Raw genomic sequence first — 21,757 nt, 5'->3', positions numbered from 1 at the left:
AGTAGAAGCATAACATATTGTAATTCAATCAGACTTTCTTTTTCATGAAGATTAAGGTCGCATGTGTTGACATCATCGATGCATGGATTGTTTATCCAAAAGTTTCCATGTCGAGGATCTTCATGTTACGCGAAATGAATCGTTAAAATTGTTAGCCAACTCTTTGAATTGTTGACTCACAACGCTCAACACCTCTTATTACTTTTTTCACCACTCTATTTCACCAGCATTTTCCACAGCAAATCGGCTTGTTTTCATTCCATTCTTTGAAAAACAATATCTTTGCTTTCTCAAACTCCGGTTCTGGCAAATTTCCATTGCAGGCCTGACTTTATCCCGGAACTTCAAACTTATCTAATTCCAAATTTTCGTCTCCAACGACTTTGAAATTTTTCAAAATCAAGAACAAAATTCTCCATTTGTTTATGTATTTCTGTCTTTCAAAACTTTTTGAAAACTATTATGCAATTTGTCACAAAAACATTATCAACGGCACAGAGTTTGGTCATCAAAAAGTTCACCTTTATTATCAAACAATTTTACGTGGAGATATGTCAGTTTTACAGCTGTGCATGTTTCACAGTGCGATCACAATTTTACAATATGCTAATGACTCCACATTAAAATAAGCTTTGCAGAAAGTAAGATCTTTTGCGGACCGGCACAAAAATTACACGGACCGGCACCGGTCGGAGGACCGGCGGTTAAAAACCACTGGTTAGAGCACCTTCTGAATCAGTAGGCATGAGTAAAATAGCCTACTCTGTCCGGTCATACAAATGAATTTTTAAAGTGGGAGGCCTACATCTTATTCTTTTTGACACTTGGCATGACACTCGGCAAGGAATTGGATTTAAGGTGGGGCATGGCCACCTGGAGATGCGGCCTGATTTGTCACATTTTGCAGATTTTGATTACAGCTACTGTTAGTGCTTGACTGACATTTTTTGAGATGTTTTTACTTTTTGCGGTTTCCTAATGACAAAAAGCTTTTTTGTTGCCTTGGGGAAGCAATAGCAAATGAGAAAAAATAAGTTGAAAAACGCAAAATCAGACTATTATTGAAAATGAACAGTCTGACTAAAATCTACAAAATCAAATTTTCTTTGTTTTTCAACGTGTGAAGATGTTAAAACCTATTGTGTCATCTGGGAAAAGAGAAAAGAAAGCGTAAAAATCTAATTTTTAGAAAAAATTATTTAAACGTTCGCCCAAAGTTAGAAAAACCTGGAAATTTCTGCAAAATGTGACAAATCAGGCCGTATTTTTAGGTGGCCATGGGTGGGGTGTCCAAACTTTTCCCCAGGTGGGCCAAATTTTATACTGCGAAAGAGGCCCGAACCAACCAATATTTGATAATCTTCTTTTTCTTGAACAAAGGAACATTATATAGTAATATTGTGTGATGTAATATCATTTTCATACAACAAAGCAATATGCAAGCTTAAGTATTTTGTTATGCAAGTTATATAACCTAGCACCGGATGTGATAAGTTTGGATCTAATTATCAGCTTTTCCATTATAAAAACATCTAAAAAAAATTTAAAACACCATTGTGTTAGAGCTGATAACGCAAAAAACTTTTGCTATTACTGTTTCTAATTAACAACTTTATGATCACTGGCTTTTCTTTTGTAGCATAAGAAATAAACAGATAAAACCAAGCAACCATATGATGCGTGTTTGCCTCGCGGAATTAACCGCCATGTGATGTGCCTTTCTCCTCTGCTTTGCCGTTTCATTCTTATGCATTTCGTTTTCAATTTAGTGTGTAGATCAGTTATTTATTTCAATGTAGATGTAAAATCAGTTATTTTTTTGTTACTTGAAAAGGGCTAACATGTGTATGGCCGAAAACGTTCGTAGTTTATAGTTTATGTTCAGTTTAATATATTATGTTAAATGCCGTGTGGTTGCTTGGTTTCTTCTGTTTATGGTTGAAGAAAGTCACCTCTTTACTAAAATTGTATCTTAAAGAAATCACGCGCTTTGTGTTATTGAGGTCAAACCAAACAAAGAAAACAAGAGAATGTTTCTCTCTGCTCGCGCATATCGATGCACGAAGTAATTATGCGCTTATGGCTTCTTATCGCAATGTAATCCATTTCATGCTTTCCTGGAAGTTAGCTAGAAATAGCAAAAATTCACCAAAATCTTGAATTTACAAGAAAACTACACAACTTTTAGCATCAAATGTAATATCATCGATCTGCCTCGAAATTTTAGGAAAAGTCAAGAAAAACCAAGTGCAATGCGTTACTGTGCTTCAAGTAATCAAAGGAAATATGGGGGGGGGGGCAAATCTGGCCTCCCTTTGAGGAGCAAAGTGTTAAAGGCATGCCCGAAAGTGGTCGCAAAGATTGGCTTCCTTGCTTTCCCCTCCACTTAATCTAAATCTTCAATCACCGGGCGAAAGTCTGGATACGACAAAAAAAAAAGATTAAAATTGATCACTTTCTGTGTTCTTACTTATACAATTCGGTGCTTCCCCTGACCATGTTCCATTATTTCGGCAAGTGAGCTTATCAGATCCAAATATAAAATATCCATCTTTGCACAAATATTGCACCGTGTCTCCAGGCCGCCATGGTTGAGGTTGGGAAGTAACAAATCCATTAGCAGGCGAATAAAGAGTGGAACATTTCACTAAAACAAACAACAATAAAACGTTTTCAATAATTTTTTTAAAATGTTGTTGCTTAAAAAACAGTTTGCACACTTAAATACTACTGTCACGGTTTCTTTCTATCTCTTACCAGGAAAAAGACTTGGAAAGGATTAATGACGTAGTTTAATGGGATATAACCGAAAAACAGTCAATTAAATGGTCGGATAGATCTACCAGCAAAATGATAATGAAAGTTCTGGAAGGACTTTAACGAACGGCTTCTCAAATAACTCTAATTTCGAACACAATTTATATCAGCACCAATTCTCATCTACTTGTACCGGTATTCAATTACTTCAACTTTCAATCAACAATAATCTCTGCACCTATTGCCAATCCACAACTCAGAACACAACTCTCATAATCAACTCATAATACTCAGCTCACAATCTACTCTCAGATAATTACGCAAATTACACCACTATTTATAGAAGGTTGTTCGGTCTAGTAACTTCGAGAAGGTTACGTAATGTTGCATCACACGAACTCATTGTTCTGTCAAGTTGCACTGAGCGTAAACAAGCAAGTTTAAAGAAGATTCTAGATCTGCACGTAGCAATTGAATGATCTAGAATACACGTTGCATAATACAGATTTCGTAATCAGAGGTTACTTCAGGACAATGACCGATGATAACCTATAGCATAAGAATTTTACAATCAAAACAGCACGCTCGATCGCGATACAAGCAGCCCGACGCGAAGCATTGCACATTGATTGTGACAACTACTTTAATGAGTATCTAATGGCCTACTTCAATTTAATAGGGAGTTCATACCATTTATATAATACTGTATACTCTCTCTCTATAGGTATCATGGCTGATACAGCCCTGGATGTATAATGGTGTTCCAGTTTGATCGATCTCTTGCGTCTTGCCAAATTTTAGTAGGGCTTTTGATTTGTGGTTGAAAATTGTGCAAAAATGTGAATCTTTGAGCTCCTCTTGACCGTTTTCCTATTATTTTTCCACTTAAAGATAAATCTTCAAGTTCGCCTTTCCTTATGCTGTGACCCAAGAACTTCAGTTGCCGCATTTCTATAGATCTCATTATCTGCTGCTCTTGGCCTATCTGTTGGAGAACTGCTCTGTTGGTTCGAAAAGCTGCTGTCCATGGAATTTTAAGAATTCTTCGGTTAAACCACATTTCTGCAGCTTCAAGCTTTTTTGGGGTTTTTGTCGTTAGCGTCCAGGTTTCACATCCGTACATTAAAATTGACCAAACAAAGCATTTTAACAAACGAATTGTTAAGGTTTTGGAGAGCTTTCGATCTTTAAAGATTTTTGTCATGGTGTTGAAACTCGACTTTGATAATGCAATGCGTCGTCTAATTTCTTCTTCACATCGGGTGCTTGGATTCAGTATAGAGCCCAAATAATTGAATTTTTGAACCTGTTCAATTTTGTTATCATTGCAGTACAAGCAAATTGTTGGTTCAGGAAGACGTTTCGAGACTGCCAGAGTTTTATTTTTGCTAATGCTTATTTTGAGTCCATATTTTTCACTAGATGTTTGAACTGCATCTAGTAAAATTTGCAAACCACATTGTGACGTTGCAAGCAAGACTGTGTCATCTGCATATCGAATGTTATTTATACTAAATAGCATTTACATTCAAAAAAATAGGTCTCTATTCAAGCAAATAGTCTCCTTACAATGCCTGAGTGGCCCATATCAGATGTAAATAAATTGTATAAGATTTTTAAACGAAAAAAATCTTGGTTACAAACAAAGTAATAGCGCAGGCTACTTTACACATTTTATCTTTATTGGTTTGATACTGTATAGTACATTGAACTTTGATAATCCCTGCGGAATCACAATACCTGGAACACACACGGGAACCACCCCACTCCAATTTCTGTCTGATCTGCAAGTTCTCTGCGCGTTGCCATGCAACCTGTAGCCATAGTTACAGGAATACGTTACCTTCTTTCCGTAAGCTTTTTCTCCGAATACTTTTCCGTCAGGAAATTCATCATCCATTTTACAAATTGCCTCTAAAATGAATATGAATGTATTTAACCCATTTACGGCCGGTGTCCTTTTAAAAGGACATCGTTTTGAATGCATCAGTATTGCATCATCTTATTTTGATTGAATCATTTTGGACTTGCTAGTAGTTGTTTAGGGTCTGTTTTGGAAGGTGTTGATAAATATTTGCGAACAACGTACTTTTTCTGAATTTTGTGAAAGTTTGAAAATTGTTGAAAAATGAGAAGAACCGGATGAATTGAAGTGAGGAGAAACATGCATGTTTTACTGCCTATTGGTAATAGACATGAATTATGTTTCTTCATAGTTTGACACTTTATAATATTGTGCTTCCTACTACACTTTAATTTGTGTAAGGTTTTGCTTCTTTTATTTGTTTATTTTGCTTTATATTTATTGTTGCCTTTTAAAAGGACACCGGCCACATGGCCACATTTTTTTGCTTGTTAGTAACACTGTCAAAGGATATTGAACATCGTGTAAAAGCAGCACATTGCGCCTATGGAAGACTTAACCATCGTGTTTTCAACAACCATGTTATATTTATCCGCACAAAATTATGGTCCTCCGGGCAGTCGTTCCATCCACTCTTCTCTATGCTTGTGAAACCTGGACATTATACCGCCGTGACATCAAACGTCTTGAAAATTTTCAGCAGAGGAAAGAAACTGGGTCAAATGCTAGGCACTCGTTGGGACGATTGTCTCACCAAAGATGCACTCCTTGATCGCGCTAGGTTGCCCAGTTCAGAAGCCACCATATTGCAACACTGCCTTCGCTGGACAGGACATGTCATGAGAGGGACAACGAAGAGGGACAACTAGAGACAGGAAACCTCCCCCAGAAGACCAAAAATGAGATACAAAGATCAGCTGAAAGTCTCCTCAACCATGCAAACATTGATCTGGATTCATGGGAAAACCTTGCTAGTGACAGATTACTCTGGAGAAAAAGATCTAAGGAAGGCACGGGAAGTTTTCAATAAAAAAGGATACAAAAAGCCCAAGAAAAACGAACACTAAAAAACCTAAAACTACCACGTCCCTCCCTCCATACAATCCATACTCCCCATACAATGTGACTTTTGCCTACGTCTTTTCCATCATAGATTGGCCTCCAAAGCCATATATGACATCACCATCCAAAGCCAAATTTGATTTAATGACGAAACCAATGCTCGGTCACAAGTTGGAGCCAACGACTGTCAGTGGGGTATCGCTATGGTTTGTGCCGCCCGCGGCGGACCATGATTTTGCACTCCTGAACGCGTGAAGTAGGAACCAGCAAATAGAATACGAGCCAAATCCGTTTCAAAAAATATTTTTGCTATGCTTTTTCGCTTAGGTTTAAAAATATTCTGCCGCTACAACCTTCCTACCAAGGGGGGGGGGGACTGCCTAATGGGGGGGGAACCCTCCCACTAGCTACGCCGATGGTTATCGTGAATATAATATGTTCAATGTTCATACAATAACTTTGAAACGTCCTTCAAGAAAGATCTGACAAATTTCTACCGAAACAAACACCTTCTTATGTGAAGGTATCGCGAGATTTACATTTGACTATGTGGCCGGTGTCCTTTTAAAAGGCAAACAAAAAAATGCATCAAAAAAGCAAAAATCGTCAAATTTTTTTAAACTAGTTCAAAAGTTATGGCAATACAACTTTGTGGCTGAAATATTTCCTAAAAAGAGCAATGGGAACTTGTGGCGGCTTTTAATGGGTTAAATGGTTTTACAAACTATAACCACAAAGAATAAAAGCAACTTTCGACTTGCTCAAGCCACATCTTTCGAAAAAACAAACATACTATTGAATACGAGCAGGCAAATACACATTGATACAGTTTTGGTTCTACATAATAGATTTTCTCTTACCGTATTTTAGAAAAATATGTCTAAAATGTAAAATGTAAAATTTAGCATGTTAAAAACAAAACAATGCTGTGCAGGCCATGGCTCGATAGCTCAACCCTTATCATTTACATACATAAAAAATCGATTGACTAGCCTACATTTTGTAGTCACAGTTTAAAAAGCTATTTTTTTTTCATAAATGCCTATTGTTTGTTGACATGCTGTATCTGCCACAAGTTTTCGGCTTTGTGATAATCCTGGGTGATGCCATGCTGAGCGCATGCTATGCGAAATATCAATGGCTATTTCATAAGTAGGAGAAAGCAAGCTTTTATTTACAGTATAAAGTAAAGAAGTATTCTATAATCCTGTCTCTGTAAAAAAAAAATACTGATAAATGCACAGCAAACCCATTAGTTGTGGCCTACTTTCAGCTAAAGGGTTAAGCAAATTGTTTGCTTTGTAAAAGCTAGCAAAAATAAGTGTTGAAAACAAATTAATTTACAGTGAAAGTATATGACCTCTACTATGAGCACGTAGGGAGGGCCGTCAATGCATTTTTTTTGTCAAATCCCTTAGCAACTCGGCTCAGGTAGGAAGCTTGGGTCACAAACAAATAATCTGAAAATTCTTTTTAGGTCGGGCCGCGGGTAAACGCGCACAAAAAAATCAATTTTACCAAAATAAAATAAAAAAACGTTTTTTTCAAAAAAAAAACACAAAAAAAAAACGGTAATTAAAAATATTGAAAATACACAAAACGACGTAAACAGTCAAAAACAATCACAGAATGTAATCTGTCTTTGACTTAAAACGTGAACGCTGTGTGCGAGCAGCAGTTCACGTCAGAATAAGGTCATGTTTGCTGTCATGGCCGATAACCTCATGTTGGCTCATTTCGGTGACGAGTTTGATTGCGCGCTTAACTGCTTGTGTGCAGCACGGAAAGCTGTCAATCGATGTAGGAAGATCGGTCTCGACAAAAAGCTCTGTGAGCAGCGTTGGATGTTGAAATCGCGTATAATTGGTGGCCCAGTGAGTTTCTGCTCGCTCCACTGGAGCAACAAGTTTGTTTTTAAGTCTGTGTACTCAAAGTTTATTTTGGGAATCTCGAAATGACGTATCTCACCCGTGTACTCGGCCCTTGCTTTCTGGATCCGATAAACTGCAAGCTTACGCATTGGTTTAGACTCGTCACGCAGAAGGGCCAACACTACATTCTCCGGATGCGCAGCGAAGGCGTTTGTTTGTAGGCAACTGTCGACGACTTTTTTGATTGGCCTGTCAGATAGCGAGTCAGTTGAACCAACCGAAGGAAAGACCGAGCAGCGAAGTGAATTTTCTTGTTTCGCTTGGTAGTAAATCACATGAGAGCGTAAACTTTACGATGTATGTCGTCATTTCTACCAGCGCCTCTGTTGGTTCTGGCTCAAAGATATAAAGTCGGCATATCCTTGAAGTGAGAGTAAGCCATCGTGCATGATCCTGTTTTCCTGGATCACGGAATCCAATGCTTTATGGAGGCAGACTTCCCTCGATGACCAACACAATATCGAGCAGACACTTTTGATCACCGCTGATTTTCCATCACCTCCTCGACTTCCGTCAGATTGGATTTTATTTTCTCAAACTCGACGACTGCAACTTCTCCCATTTAAAACTTATTATTAGCGACAACACGGCCAATAAATCCTTTGAAGATTTGCGGTCCTGATGATTTCCCGTCCAGCTCGCCAAAGAGATGCCGAACCAGCTTGCCGAAGAGATCGTTGAGGTGAAACTGGCAAATCGACCATTGCACCGCACTCCGGATATGTTGCTCAATGATGGTGATGGCTCCTGTGGGCTTATCAGTATTGAGGGCAGTTTCGTCACAGTCAACAACCCGAATGCTTGTCACGTCAATTCCTTTAATTTTAAGAGCAGCCAACATCGTTTTGGCAATGTTGTTCCCAGTTGAATGCCTGAATGCTTGGCCACCTGGAGATGCGGCCTGATTTGTCACATTTTGCAGATTTTGATTACAGCTACTGCTAGTGCTTGACTGACATTTTTTTTTAGATGTTTTTACTTTTTGCGGTTTCCTAATCACATAAAACTTTTTGTTGCCTTGGGGAAGCAGTAGCAAATGAAAAAAAGTAAGCTGAAAAACGCAAAATCAGACTGTTATTGAAAATGAACAGTCTGACTAAAATCTTCGAAATCAAATTTTCTTTGTTTTTCAACATGTGAGAATGTTAAAACCTATTGTGTCATCTGGGGAAAAGAATAAAGAAAGAGTAAAAATCTAATTTTTAGAAAAATGCATTTAAACGTTCGCCCAAAGTTAGAAAAACCTGGAAATTTCTGAAAAATGTGACAAATCAGGCCGTATCTTTAGGTGGCCATGCTGAGTGGAAACGTGGTCGATATATTTACCTCCTGGGATTTTAAAATCTCGTAGAGTTTCGATTGATTTTGGACGATAGCCAGTTATGCCATTAAATGTAAGGGTTTTATCCTTTCCGCCGCCAAAGTAAAGGCTTTCAACTATTGTGCAGAACAAACTGGAAACGAAGTGATTCGTCTCTAAACGGAGCCGTTTTCGTGCACGAACGAGCTTGTTTTTGTCGACTACCATCGTCGGATTGAAATCATCTTTTGTGTCCAGCAATGTTGTCGTTGCGTGGGCAGCTGCTGCTCGTCTCGGAATTCCATACTTTTCTGCCTCACGCGCAACTGTACAAAAATCGAAAGTACATCGCTCCTGCTCTTCTTCGAGTTCTTCTCTGCCGATTGAGCCCTCTGAAAATCCAGGCAACCCTGCTTAAAACCTTGCTAGGCAACCCTGTTTATTCCAACCCAAGCTTATTTCGATCGAACAAATTTTTGATTTGCCACCAGCCACTTGAAAATTTACCATCTCCTTCTACATTAAGTTGGATCAACTTAGGGAGGGTGCAAAACTTTTTTCCTCACTTTGTTTAGCTTGGGTAGCCAAAACTTACCATTGGGTATATAGAACAGTGTGCTAAAAGTATATTTCGATCGAACAATTGTATAATTATGCCTACAAACTATATAACACGGTAAATTTGAGTTAAACATTTAACAGCAGTGTTTTACTAAGGATTAGGCTACGTATACTGTCTGGCTTAAGAAGTTAAACATGAAGACCTGCAGCAAGTATGTAGTCTTGTATCAAATATACTGTATCAATATCTATCAATATGTATCAATATCTTTAAACCCTTGACAGCCTGTTTCACACTAAAAGGGGGATCATCAGGAAGTCCTTATTCAAATAGAATCAGGACTAATGACATATAACTTCACTTAATAACATGTAACTTAGGACGAATAACTTCTTGTTCTATTTAAACAAGGACCTTCTGATGATAATTTTGAGTAAAACAGGCTGTCAAGGGTTTAGAGAGTAATAACTATAAATTATTTGATTTAACCCTTTGAAGGTTGGGGGGGGGATGTCAATTCAACTTTTTTGTATCAACAGTTGTATCTCTAAAACCACTGAGGCTGCGACTACAAGATTTCTTGACTTTTACTAACTTTTATTCACCTCCATTGAGCTGAAATTTTGAACGAATAAAGGTTATAAATTGAGAGATATAAGGCATTTCTCAGCACACCCTTTGAAATATTTCATATTCTATTGTTCAAAATTTTCCCACCAGCTGCATGAAATTAATTAATTTTGCCCATGTCTCGTTAATCCTAACTGTTTCACAGCGTGAAGGGAATTGGCTGTATGTAAAATTATGTAAAAAAATTTTAATCACAACATTGCAATGCATGTTTTCATTACTCTATCAAAAAATAATGGGTAAACTCACGCTACAATTGCAGTCATAAGTCACCTCAACATTTCAACGTATACGAGCAGTTCTAAAATTCGCATAATTTTAATATTCGGATATGCTCAGCGTGAATAATTTTACACAGTGAATCCCAAGTTTTGAAACCGTGCTTTAAAAAAATAACAGAGATATTACTCCTAAAGCACAAGAAGAGTCGACAGCCCCCCCCCAAACTGAGCAAGACTCTAGGAGCCCAACCTTCTAAAGGTTAATTCGCTCTGCTTGGCTTTTCGCGCGACATTGAGCACTCTTTGTAGTATTAATAGTATTTATTGTGCAGTCTTGTTTCTGTGCAACTTCAACACTTGTTGTAAGTTACAAGAGCCGCAGCGAGATGAAAAGCGTTGGAGAATTTGTTTTTTGTGTTTTGTCAATTCATGTCATAGACTCCTCAAGTAAAGGACTGGAATGTTACGATTTCGGGGTTTGTAACTTAAGTCTGAATGATTAACTTGCGTTCTGGGCTGAAATGACTTCTAGAGAAGCTATAAACACTATCTTGGAATCCATATTAAGGTTTTTGAGGATGGCGAGTTCAATAGTGTTATTTTCAACACCATTTGTGGGGTAAATTACTGAATTTTGGTAATTTTTGCCTATTTTTGCGTTTAACTCGTAAAGCAAAACATTTTTAAAGAAGTCGTGACGAAACGTGTTATTACATAAACAACATTATGCATTTCTCAACACTATGGCTATTATCTAAAGGAGTCTATGATTACAATATAGTACACAAAGTGACAATACATAATAACATGACACCATAATAGACAATGTTTATCACTAGTTGGAAAGCTTTTCTTGCCTCCTGAGGCATTCCAAAGACTTTTCTTTGTCGCTTACATTGAGGACACAAGCTTTCAATAGAATGTTGGTGAAAGTAGTACAAGCAGCATTATTACTAGCTAAAGGTGCATCTACAAAGGATAACAGCTCAGCAAAATGAAACCGGCAATACATATCAGTCTTGTCATGCAAATTACAGGCATTATGTACAAAAAAGACAGTTGACAACAATCTCTAAAACCACAATTCTGAGTGATTCCACAGGATTCAAATGCTGTTACAATTAAGCTATAGCAAATAAAAATAACGCGTTACAATACGTCAAAAATACGTAGATCATGCGCAATAAAACTTTGTCATTAAGTAAGCCTTTTTCCAAGTGAACCAAGCACGAACAAAGCTGGTAGATATGTCAGACGTTTAATTAACACAAAGCAAAAGCCAAATTAGCAATCAATTTGTACTCACATGAAGCAATCTCTTTCAAGCTGCTTATCCGAATTCTACAAATCTCGGCTTACTAAATAAGTCCGAACTGGCTGACAAAACGATGTCACAAACCAAGCTCACAAATGAACAGAACTCTTGCCCCACATTTCCATTTAATCAATTGAAGTTGATGAATGGTCAGGAAAAAGCTGCTATGCCGCCAAAAAGGGCATTTATCAATATATCGCCATTCGTAAACACATGAACTTCAAACAACTTAGGCAGTGTAGAGAAAATATCTTACACAACCCAGGTAGCAAAAGCTGTCATTTTTCCATTCATTCAACGTCTGCAGATTCCAAATCAAAAAACAATGCGGATTTTGCTAGCTGGGAATAGATGCAGTAGGTGCACAATATCATGTTTCGTCACAGACTTCTTTCAAACAGTTTTGCTTTACGAGTTAGACTCAAAAATGGACAAAAATTACCAAAATTCTGTAATTTGACCTTAAAGTATAATATTTTGACTTTGAAAATGACATCAAATGGTGTTGAAAATGATAGACTGCCATTGTACTCGCCATCTTCAAAAACCCTAATATGGATTCTAAGATTGTGTCTCTAGCTTTTCTAGAAGTCACTTTTGCCCAGGACTCAAGTTAATCATTCAGACTCAAGTTACAAACCCCGAGCATGGGAGGTTCCAGTCCTTTACTTAACCCTATCTGGTATTCGTTTCAAAGACACGCGAAAAGCACGAGACGTGGCCGTTTGGCCACGCCCTGATAAATGGCTTATAACTCAGCCGCTAAATATCGCACATTTGAGAAAATTGGCATTCACATAGTCAAATGCTTTTATTTTATATTGTAATTATTTGTTTTCGAAATAAATGCTTAGTTTGTGTATTTTGAAAACATATATTGCAAAAAAGCTCTAAAAACGCAAATTTTGCTGGCATTTAGTCATTTTATGTTCGATTTTCTTCGTTCGAATTTTAATTTTGATGATTTGTGAACATTCAAAAAAACATTAAAACAAATTATTTTTTCCTACAATAAATGCAGTATTTTTCATATTCATACTACATCAAGCGATTTTGAAATTATTATGATGAATTGCTTCTCCGCAGGTGGTCATGGCTGCTTAGCATCGGAGTATCTCTCATGACAAATCAAGATGAATGAAAGCATAAAATAGTTGTAGCGATCCCAGCCAGCAAATCATTTTTTTCACATTGATTCAACGTTGGCAGATTGATTTTCTGGTTGGAATAACTTTATTTTACCACATTCTTTCCCAGCCAGCAAAATTGATCCTTTTTACATTTATTTAACGTTTGCAGACGTCGAATCATTGTTGAAAGTGGTTGATTTACTAGCTGGATTAGAAGTATAGGTAACACGATTCCAGTCAGCTGTTTTGTCAGACGTTTTATTTCATAGTGTAGCTTTCATTTCAACCTGCCAAAATGTTTTAGAGTCAAAAGAAAAATCTTCTTTTTGATACTTTTCAATGTAGCTAAACGTTGAAACGATATAAAAGCCAACTTTTCTGCCTGGGCTGCCTGCTTTTTGCTAAATTTCCCAGACAGCAAAACCCCGTCATTTTTCAGACGTTGAATCAATGTAAAATGACGGGTTTTTCTGTCTGGGTTGTTTAACTTGAGTCTAGCAATGTCGAGACAATGTAAGAAAAGTTAATTTTACTTTTCAAAATTCAAAATGAAACGTACCACAATTCTGGATCAACACACGTCGAATAATCGTGGAGTTGTGAAAAATTCAGTTTAGCGAAACACAATGCTCGCTGTTCTGTCGTGAGCAGTGAGATAGTGCAGACGCCAGGAAGATCGCTCCTTCTCAACTGTACATGTCATGAATGGCAATAACATACATAGTTTCAACATGTGCTTTGTGCAAAAAGGCATGTTGCATTTGTAGCAACAATGAAGAACTTTGCCGAGATTATTTATTTTTTGGAATCAAAAAGCATTTATTCGCATGGAAAAAGATATGTCTAAAGGAATTGATATCAAACGTGGAGTACGCCAAGGATGTGTACTCTCTCCATGTCTTTTTAATTTATATACAGAAATGATTTTTCGACGCATTGATGATATGAAAGGGGTAAATGTTGGCGGATTGAACATAACAAATTTACGCTATGCTGATGATACTGTTCTTTTGGCTGAATCACAAGAAGATCTTCAAGAAATATTGGACAATGTTAACTCAATTTGAAAAGAATTTAATATGAAAATTAACGCTAAATGACTAAATCAATGATAATCTCAAAATCACCAGACACTCCAGTACTCCAAATTATAATTGACAATCAAAATATACAAAAAGTTAAATCTTTTTCTTATCTTGGACATTTAATAACTGAAGATGGGAGGTGTGAACATGAAATTCTAAGACGGATAGAAATTGCAAGAACTATATTTGGAAAAATGAAAAATGTTTTAATCAATCAAAGTTTACATTTATCAATTCGTCAAAGAATATTAAAATGCTATGTCTGGTCAACCCTTTTAATATACAACTCTGAAACTTGGACAATGTCACAAAAAACTGAAAAACGGATCGATGCATTCGAGCTCTGGACATACAGGCAAATGTTAAAAATTTCATGGAAACAAAAAATCACTAACGATGAAGTATTATCCAAATTTAATTCAAGTAAAATTCTCTTACAAATAGTCAAAAGAAGAAAATTAAAGTATTTTGGACACACAATAAGGCAAAACTCGTTACAAAGATTATTAATAGAAGGGAAGATAAACGGTAAAAGAAACAAATAGTCAGGTTTGTTGTGTAATTTCGTTCAACATTTTTGGAGATTAGCAAACCTATACATTTTCGGAAAGCTTAGACCATGAGGAATCTGAAAAACGTAGATTACATTTGCAGAGATGTCTCTATGGCCGCCACTTTGAATTTTCAAAATGGCCGCCGCAAAATATATATTTTGGTATATCTTGGCTTCTAATAAACTTAGAAACTTTATCAAACATGCTAATTTTATGTTTTAAGGGTCAAGAAATCCATTAGAAGCATACCTAGATACCAAGCGTTAACCATTTTGCAATTATCCGCCATATTGGTTTTCAAAATGGCCGCCGAAATTATATTTCGTTACATTACTACTTATATACAGTGTTACGTCGTACTCGTGTTACGTCGTACTCGTATTTGTCCGCCTACAAAAAAGCATTTATTCGTATTTGGTGTCCGTCTACTGGAAAGCCGCCACACATGGAACAATCACTGCAGTGTATCAGAAAGCAAATGTTCCAGGAGAACTAGTCGCACCAAAGTTTGAACTTACTGCAGCTGAGAACTTATCAACCTTTCCATATCATGTGCCCATTAAGCCATGTGCCAAGCCAAAACCAAAACTTGACAACATACCGCGGAGGTTTAAGGCCAACACAACAGGTGTTGCTCAGTTATATGAACTGACCCAGTTAGAGTGGGTCACAGCATCTACTTTGTCCAGAGCAAGAGAAAATGATGAACAGAGCAAGATCCCCGGATGGGCAGGATACAAGTCACTCATCTCATCTTGCAAACCACTCACTCACGTTGGTCGTTGGTGCACTGCTCCTGCTACCTGAAGTTGCTCACAAGCGGCCTACTATGCTGACCGTGATTCTACAAGTATCCCAGCTGAAGACGTTAGTCAGGGGTACCCAACTGTGATAACCTTCGACATGGCCATCTACGAAAAGGCAGTGCAGTTGCTAGACGCACGGGTCGACCTGAAAAGAGAATTGTTTCCAGACTGGGTGAGCTGCATGCTGTGATGGCTGCACTAAGAGCTTTCGGAACTTCCATAGAGAACTCTGGGATTGTGGATGCCTGGATCGAAGCCGATGTTTATGGATCTGCGACCACAAGACAAACTCTCAAGTGTGCGCACTACAAGAGAACTCTTCGTGCACACATCCACACTTACATAGCTTTGTACGAACTGGCCTTGGATCAGTTTTTCACAGAGAAGCCACATCTGAAGATTATCTGCTCAAGATCAGCAGATAAGGTCCAGGAGGCATGTACATCGTCATCTGATAACAGAAACATTAGTCCTGAATCCATCTCGACTGCTCATGACCATCTGGAACGAATCTTCAAAGATGAAGATGTGATGCAGCAATCGAAAGCATGGGAAACGGAGAAGTCCTCTAATGCGATGTTCAAGTCAATGATGGACTATGTTCACCGTGTGGAAACGATCTTATTCTTTGTAGAGGCATCCCTGAATGCAAATATCAATCTCCATTTGCAAGTTGGTGAGGAACTGAATAAGCTCCAGATCGGCTAAAGTACAAGCGCTTTTGGCCACTGTATATTGCAGATATGCATGACCTGAAGATCAACCACCCAGAGACTTGGTGTGAACTTCAAGAAGGCAATGTGTCTGTTACCAAGGGTGAGATCCCATTTGTGTCCATTGGTGCAGATCATGCATGTGAGCAGTTCAACAAGATGATGAAAGTCCGCTCTGGACTAATTGGCATTTCTAACAACACGAATGCCCGGCAACGGTTTTTCCTGGCTGCACCAAAGATGCCGCGCCTCTCAAATAAGTTAAAAGATCAGTTTAGAGACACTTCTTCCAAAAAAAGTAACCATGAAGTACAACCAGCCATTGTCAGGAAAGAGCATGAAGCTGTTGACAAGATAAAGGTTACCATACTGAGTCACGGAAATCCATTCGCAGTTGAAGGTGATGAGTTGTATAACTTCATCACACACGCATGTGTTCTACACGAAAATATCAAACAGATCCTGACCGTCGATGAGCAGGGCAACAGCTCTACAAAGAGTATGTTGCAGAACGCATCAATGGTGATGTCAGCTTATGGGCACCAGTCAAGAAGCAGAACAACCCCATGTACATGTCAAGAAACAAGAAGCAAACAATCAAGGTTCATGAGCAGTCGGTCGATCTGAAAGAAACAAAAGATCTCTACGGGCGCTTCATGGTCCTATCCAGATCAAGCCGGGACATTGACCAGAAGAACGCTATCGGTAACTATGAGTTCACCCTCACACCGAGAGCACTATTCGCTCCAGATGGATCAGTTCTACCATGCACTGATAAATCAAAGCTCATCCATTGCCTGCAGCATCTGGTTGAAACTGATGGAAAAGAGCATGATGCGCATGAACCAGCATCGGGTGGACAGAGAGTTGACACTGCTAATACAGAACTGTTACCATCGGCATCGCACATAAGTCAGAAAATTGCCGTTGTCAATAGCATGGTGGTCGTCCAGAACATGACAAAGAATACTGGGCCATCACGACAGTCAAAGATCTTAGCCAACACTTCAATGACAAGCTCATGACGTTGACAGCAGAGTTTGACGAGATTATTCTGGTGTTCGACACGTACAAGTCTGACTCTTTGAAACAAAAAAACTAGAGCAAGACGACGAAAAGACAAAGATCCCGACTAATACCAAATCATGGATGACACCAGAATCAAGCACATACCACTGAGTAGGTTCCTGTCCCATGACCAAACGAAAGCAGATTTGACACAGTACCTTGCTGAAGAAGTAATCGGATAAAACAAGCATTCTCCAAAGCTGGTAATAACTTCAGCGTCAGGCTACACCAGAAGCAATCGGAACATCACATTTGAAGTGAACAATCACGAAGAAGCTGACACCTTGATAATCTGCCTCGCAGCATCAGCATCACAGCGGAGTCCTGGTGCGCAGTTAGTCTTCTTCAGTCTGGACAGACTTTCTTGTCCTTGCTGTTGCAAACTACAACCAACCCACGGCATTGAACATCACATATTAGAGTGAACATAACACTATAAACTACGAACGTTTTTGGCCAACTTTTTCGGCCGAAAACGTTCGTAGTTTATAGTTTTATGTTCACTCTAATATATGATGTTAAATGCCGTGTGGTTGCTTGGTTTTATCTGTCAATGGTTAAAGAAAATCACCTCTCTACCAAAATTGTGCGACCAACTCTGCAAACACTCGTCCATTTTCATGCTATCAGGTACACTGGTGAGTGGTGATCGCACCAATATGGAGAGCTCTAGGACAAGAGAAGTCGAAAGCATTACCCGTATTCCATACTTTCAGTGGAGCTGATAATGTTGGAAGATTTTCAGGATTGGATAAAACCAAGTGGTTCCAACAGTACTTGAAGGCAGGAATGGAAACAATCAGTGCACTAATACAGTTACCTGAGGACAACACACTATCTCAGAATGTGAAAGAAATGTCTGCACGATGTACTGCCCTAAGGGTGTCCACATAAGCAACATTCCAGAACTGAGATGGCACCTGCTTTGCACAAACTTGGCGGAGAATCATAACTTGCCTCCAACAATTGGTGCATTAGAGGAGCACGTTGAACGCGTGCGAGTTCAGAGTCGTGTCTGGTGCTAAGCCACTGTCATGTGGCAACACTAAGACAACAGCCCCTTGATCCACTTCGGCATGGCTACCATCAGCATGAAAGTGGGATTTCACCTATCACCACAAAGATTCTACCTGCACCACAAGCCATTATTCAGCTAGACCGATGCCAATGCAAAACCAACTTCTCAACCCAGAGATGTTCGTGTCGAAGGAACAACTTGACCTGCACCGACTTGTGCCTGTGTGGGACAGACTGCGAAAATGACGTTGACTGTAATGCTGTAAATAAGACTCAGGACAGCTGTTGGAAAATTGAATTGTTTTTTGTTTGTCCAAAATATGACAGTGGCGTGCAGGCTTGCTTTTAATGAATTCCTTAGTCAACTATCTCAGAATGTGAAAAATGTGAATGAAGTTTATATCTCAACTAGTAAGTAGTAATATAACGAAATATAATTTCGGCGGCCATTTTGAAAACAAAATGACGGATAATTGCAAAGTGGTTAACGCTTGGTATCTAGGTATGCTTCTAATGAATATCTTGACCCTTAAAACATAGAATTAGCATATTTGATAAAGTTTCTAAGTTTATTAGCAGCCAAGATATATCAAAATATATATTTTGCGGCCGCCATTTTGAAAATTGAAAATGGCGGCCATGCGGATATCTCTACAAATGTATTCAACGTTTCTCGGATTCCTCATCATCTAAGCTTTCCGAAAATGTATAGGTTTGCTAATCTCCAAAAATTTTGAACGAAACTCTTTTTTTTGACATAGTGAACCTGACTAAAAGGGTAGCCACTTTAACAAGTCGAAATTCTGCCACCGCGAATGACTACAATGCAACCGCCAACCAATCAGAACATGTTACAAGAGGCTACCGTCCAATTGTGACCCTTCTAGCACTCATCCAGAGAGTTAATGCTTGTTTTGAACTTTATTTGGTAATTACAGAAGAAAAAGAGCAATAGCAGTGGTGAGAATCGAACCCGCGTCAATGAAATGACTACTTTCTAGCCTTAACCCTAACCCCTAAGCCAACCAGCTGACAAAAAATCCATCATTTAATTTGCTTTCTATCATCTTCTTTTTGCCATTTTCCACGTCACTTAAACCGTAGCTTATGATTGGTTGGCGGTTTCATTCTAGTCAATTTCAGTGGCAGAATTTCGACTTGTTAAAGTGGCTACCGACTAAAAGGTAGACCAAGAATGATTTGGACATCAAACATCACTAAATGGACAAAATTAAGTTATGAAAATTCAGTACGAACAGCTCATGGTTGAGAAAAATGGCGCATTGTATCCAACCCTCAATACGAGGAAGGAACGTAATGATGATGATGATGGAATAACCTGTTCCTCTGATGTCATCTACACATAATGGTACAACGCTTTGTGGATGGCTGTGGTTGATGATTCGGTTGTGATTAGCCCTGTCTTTCTTTTCAGAAGTAGCAAAGTGTAAATACTAAACTAAAGTAACGGATCATTCCTAGTTGCCAAAGTTTGCTTTTCATGTTTTGAACACGTCGAATCTTCTTCGTAAACACTGGTCAACTTCACTTGTCGAGATTGTGCAATGACGCAACAAAAACTGCCTGAATTTAGATAAAACGATAAACTGTACTATGAGTTCCATTGCGTTTCGTTTTTAGTTTTAATCTGTAATTGATGACTTGACTCGCGGTTGACTGCGGCTACTGTGTATACAATAGCAGAAGCCAGGGGCGGCGCCAGCCAAAAATGAGTGAGGTGGACAAAAATATTTCGAGGTAATATACTACCGTAAAATATGGTCACTAAGATTACCGACTGCGATGTGATTCACTGCAGCTCGGTTGTGAAATTTATTGAAAAATAAACACAGGAAATTGAAAGGGGGAAAAAGCTCGTTTTCCATTGAGCGCACTCTAAATTATAAACAAAAGAATAGAATGGGACCAAACGATCCCATACATTTCCTCTCCGGTCCATAGAATTGCCGACTACGATCTTGATGTTAGCAAGCTTGTCGTTATTTTATGTCATGGAGCTGCTGCAATGATAGGCGGCCTCATCAAATTTATTGGGAGGCCCCTTTAACAGAATTTAAAAAAACCTGGCTACTACCCAATAATACCCATAGTCATAGGTTAAGAATCACTACACTAAAGTTTTATTTTGCGCTCGCAGGTCAGTTTAAAAGCTTTCACCAATTTTTGAGGACCAGTGTTATCGGCAATGTCTCGCTCACTGCTGACCTGTACCAGATGTTCAAATCTTTGTGATGACATGGCAGATAATTGTTTATTGTCTTAACTTTGCTGTGGATATGTTCACAAGATGCCACAGTCATGGGCAAAGTAGCAACATTAGCAATAATTTGAAACAAATCGCTGTACAAATGATTTAAGATTGTTTTGTCCACACAATTTCAAAAGTGAAGGCAAATACAACCACGCGGTCTTGGTCAATCCACTTTGGTGCTTTTCAAATTCTAGTTTCCACTTGTGACAATTAGCTGACCTCAAAAAAAGAAGATCCTATTGCTGCCCAACCTGATTTTCATCGAAATTATAGAATTTGACTAAATATTCAACTTTAGGCAAATTTGATGGAGACATGTGCATGAAATAAAATGCAGCTGCATTTGACATTAATTTTCATGCTTGATCCGAGTGAGTACTTTTTAAGTTCATTTAGCATTCTGTCAAAGGATAAAGAAAAATCTCTTAACTTTTCTGTAATGGATTCAGATTCACTCCACGAAAAGACTGTTGCAACCTATCAATAATATCTGACCATCTCGGAAATGGCTTGGTGGGTAGCGGCATCGCTTAGCCGGCGTGGTGGTTTCACTGGTAATTTAATTTCTATCCGCAAACAGCGATGAGTTGAAAACCAATTTGTTAAAATCTTCCTCTGAACGCAGTGAGTCAAATGCTCTTGTCAAGTCGTTGATAGCAGCAACCCCAGTGGCGAGATCTATTTCTTCACTTTTTAAATAATCTGAAGCCAGTTTGCTTAACGAAAAGCATTTATGAGGAATAAGACTAGCAGTAACAAATTCAGTTTGCTTGATGCGGAAGAACAAACCAGTAGCTACACCATTACTTTCGTTTGACATTTGTTGGAACATTGACAGCAGTGCTGGATAGTGGATATAGACTACATTAATAACAACATCCAGATCATCTGAACGTGCAGACCATCTATAGTAGGCTAGTCTATATCAGATAACGAGTGCAATGCAGTTTTTCCAGACGTGATTCCCTTCTTTTTCAAGTGCTCTTTATACAAAAAATGTCTCTTGGGAGAACAGTCCATAAAGTGGTACATGTTACTAATCGTTTCAAAAATTGTTTTGACTGTCGCTACGTTTTTAACGTTGTGCCCAAACACAAGATTTAATCGGTGTGCAAAACAATGAAAATATACCGACAGTTTGGCACCCGCTGCAACTAGGTGTTGCTGTGCACCTTCATTCTTGCCTGACATGTTGGTGGCCCTATCAAAACCTTTGCCATTAGGTCTTTCAAAGCTTGTGTCTCAGCTGTGATAAAAGCCATCACCTCAAAATGGTAAAATTAGACTACAATCAATCAATACAACAGCGCGATAACAATGAAGATTCTTTATTTCTTTGTATGTCAATACTGCAAAAGTAATTCATACGTAAGAAGTTGAAATTAATTTATGACGCAATCATAAGGCCCTCCTAACTCTCTGCATACACCCCCCAAGTTTTCTCATCGGATCTTGACGAATTACAAAATT

The 21,757-nt window shown here is 38.4% G+C and overlaps 1 protein-coding gene across 1 annotated transcript in view; it reads right to left on the bottom strand.

The window, feature by feature from the left end:
- The window catches only part of LOC145769271 (uncharacterized), a 73,333-nt gene that overhangs the window by 36,999 nt on the left and 14,577 nt on the right, over positions 1-21,757 (bottom strand). The window contains exons 6-7 of the mRNA XM_082580854.1: positions 4,498-4,671; positions 2,471-2,647 (exon numbers count right to left, since the gene is read on the bottom strand). Of these exons, the coding sequence (XP_082436980.1) occupies positions 2,471-2,647; positions 4,498-4,671 (351 nt within the window). The remainder of the gene's footprint in view (positions 1-2,470; positions 2,648-4,497; positions 4,672-21,757) is intronic.

The sequence above is a fragment of the Aplidium turbinatum genome, chromosome 4 (assembly GCF_918807975.1).
Source record: "Aplidium turbinatum chromosome 4, kaAplTurb1.1, whole genome shotgun sequence".
Lineage (NCBI taxonomy): Eukaryota > Metazoa > Chordata > Ascidiacea > Aplousobranchia > Polyclinidae > Aplidium > Aplidium turbinatum.
This window is presented reverse-complemented; position numbering and strand designations above follow the sequence as displayed.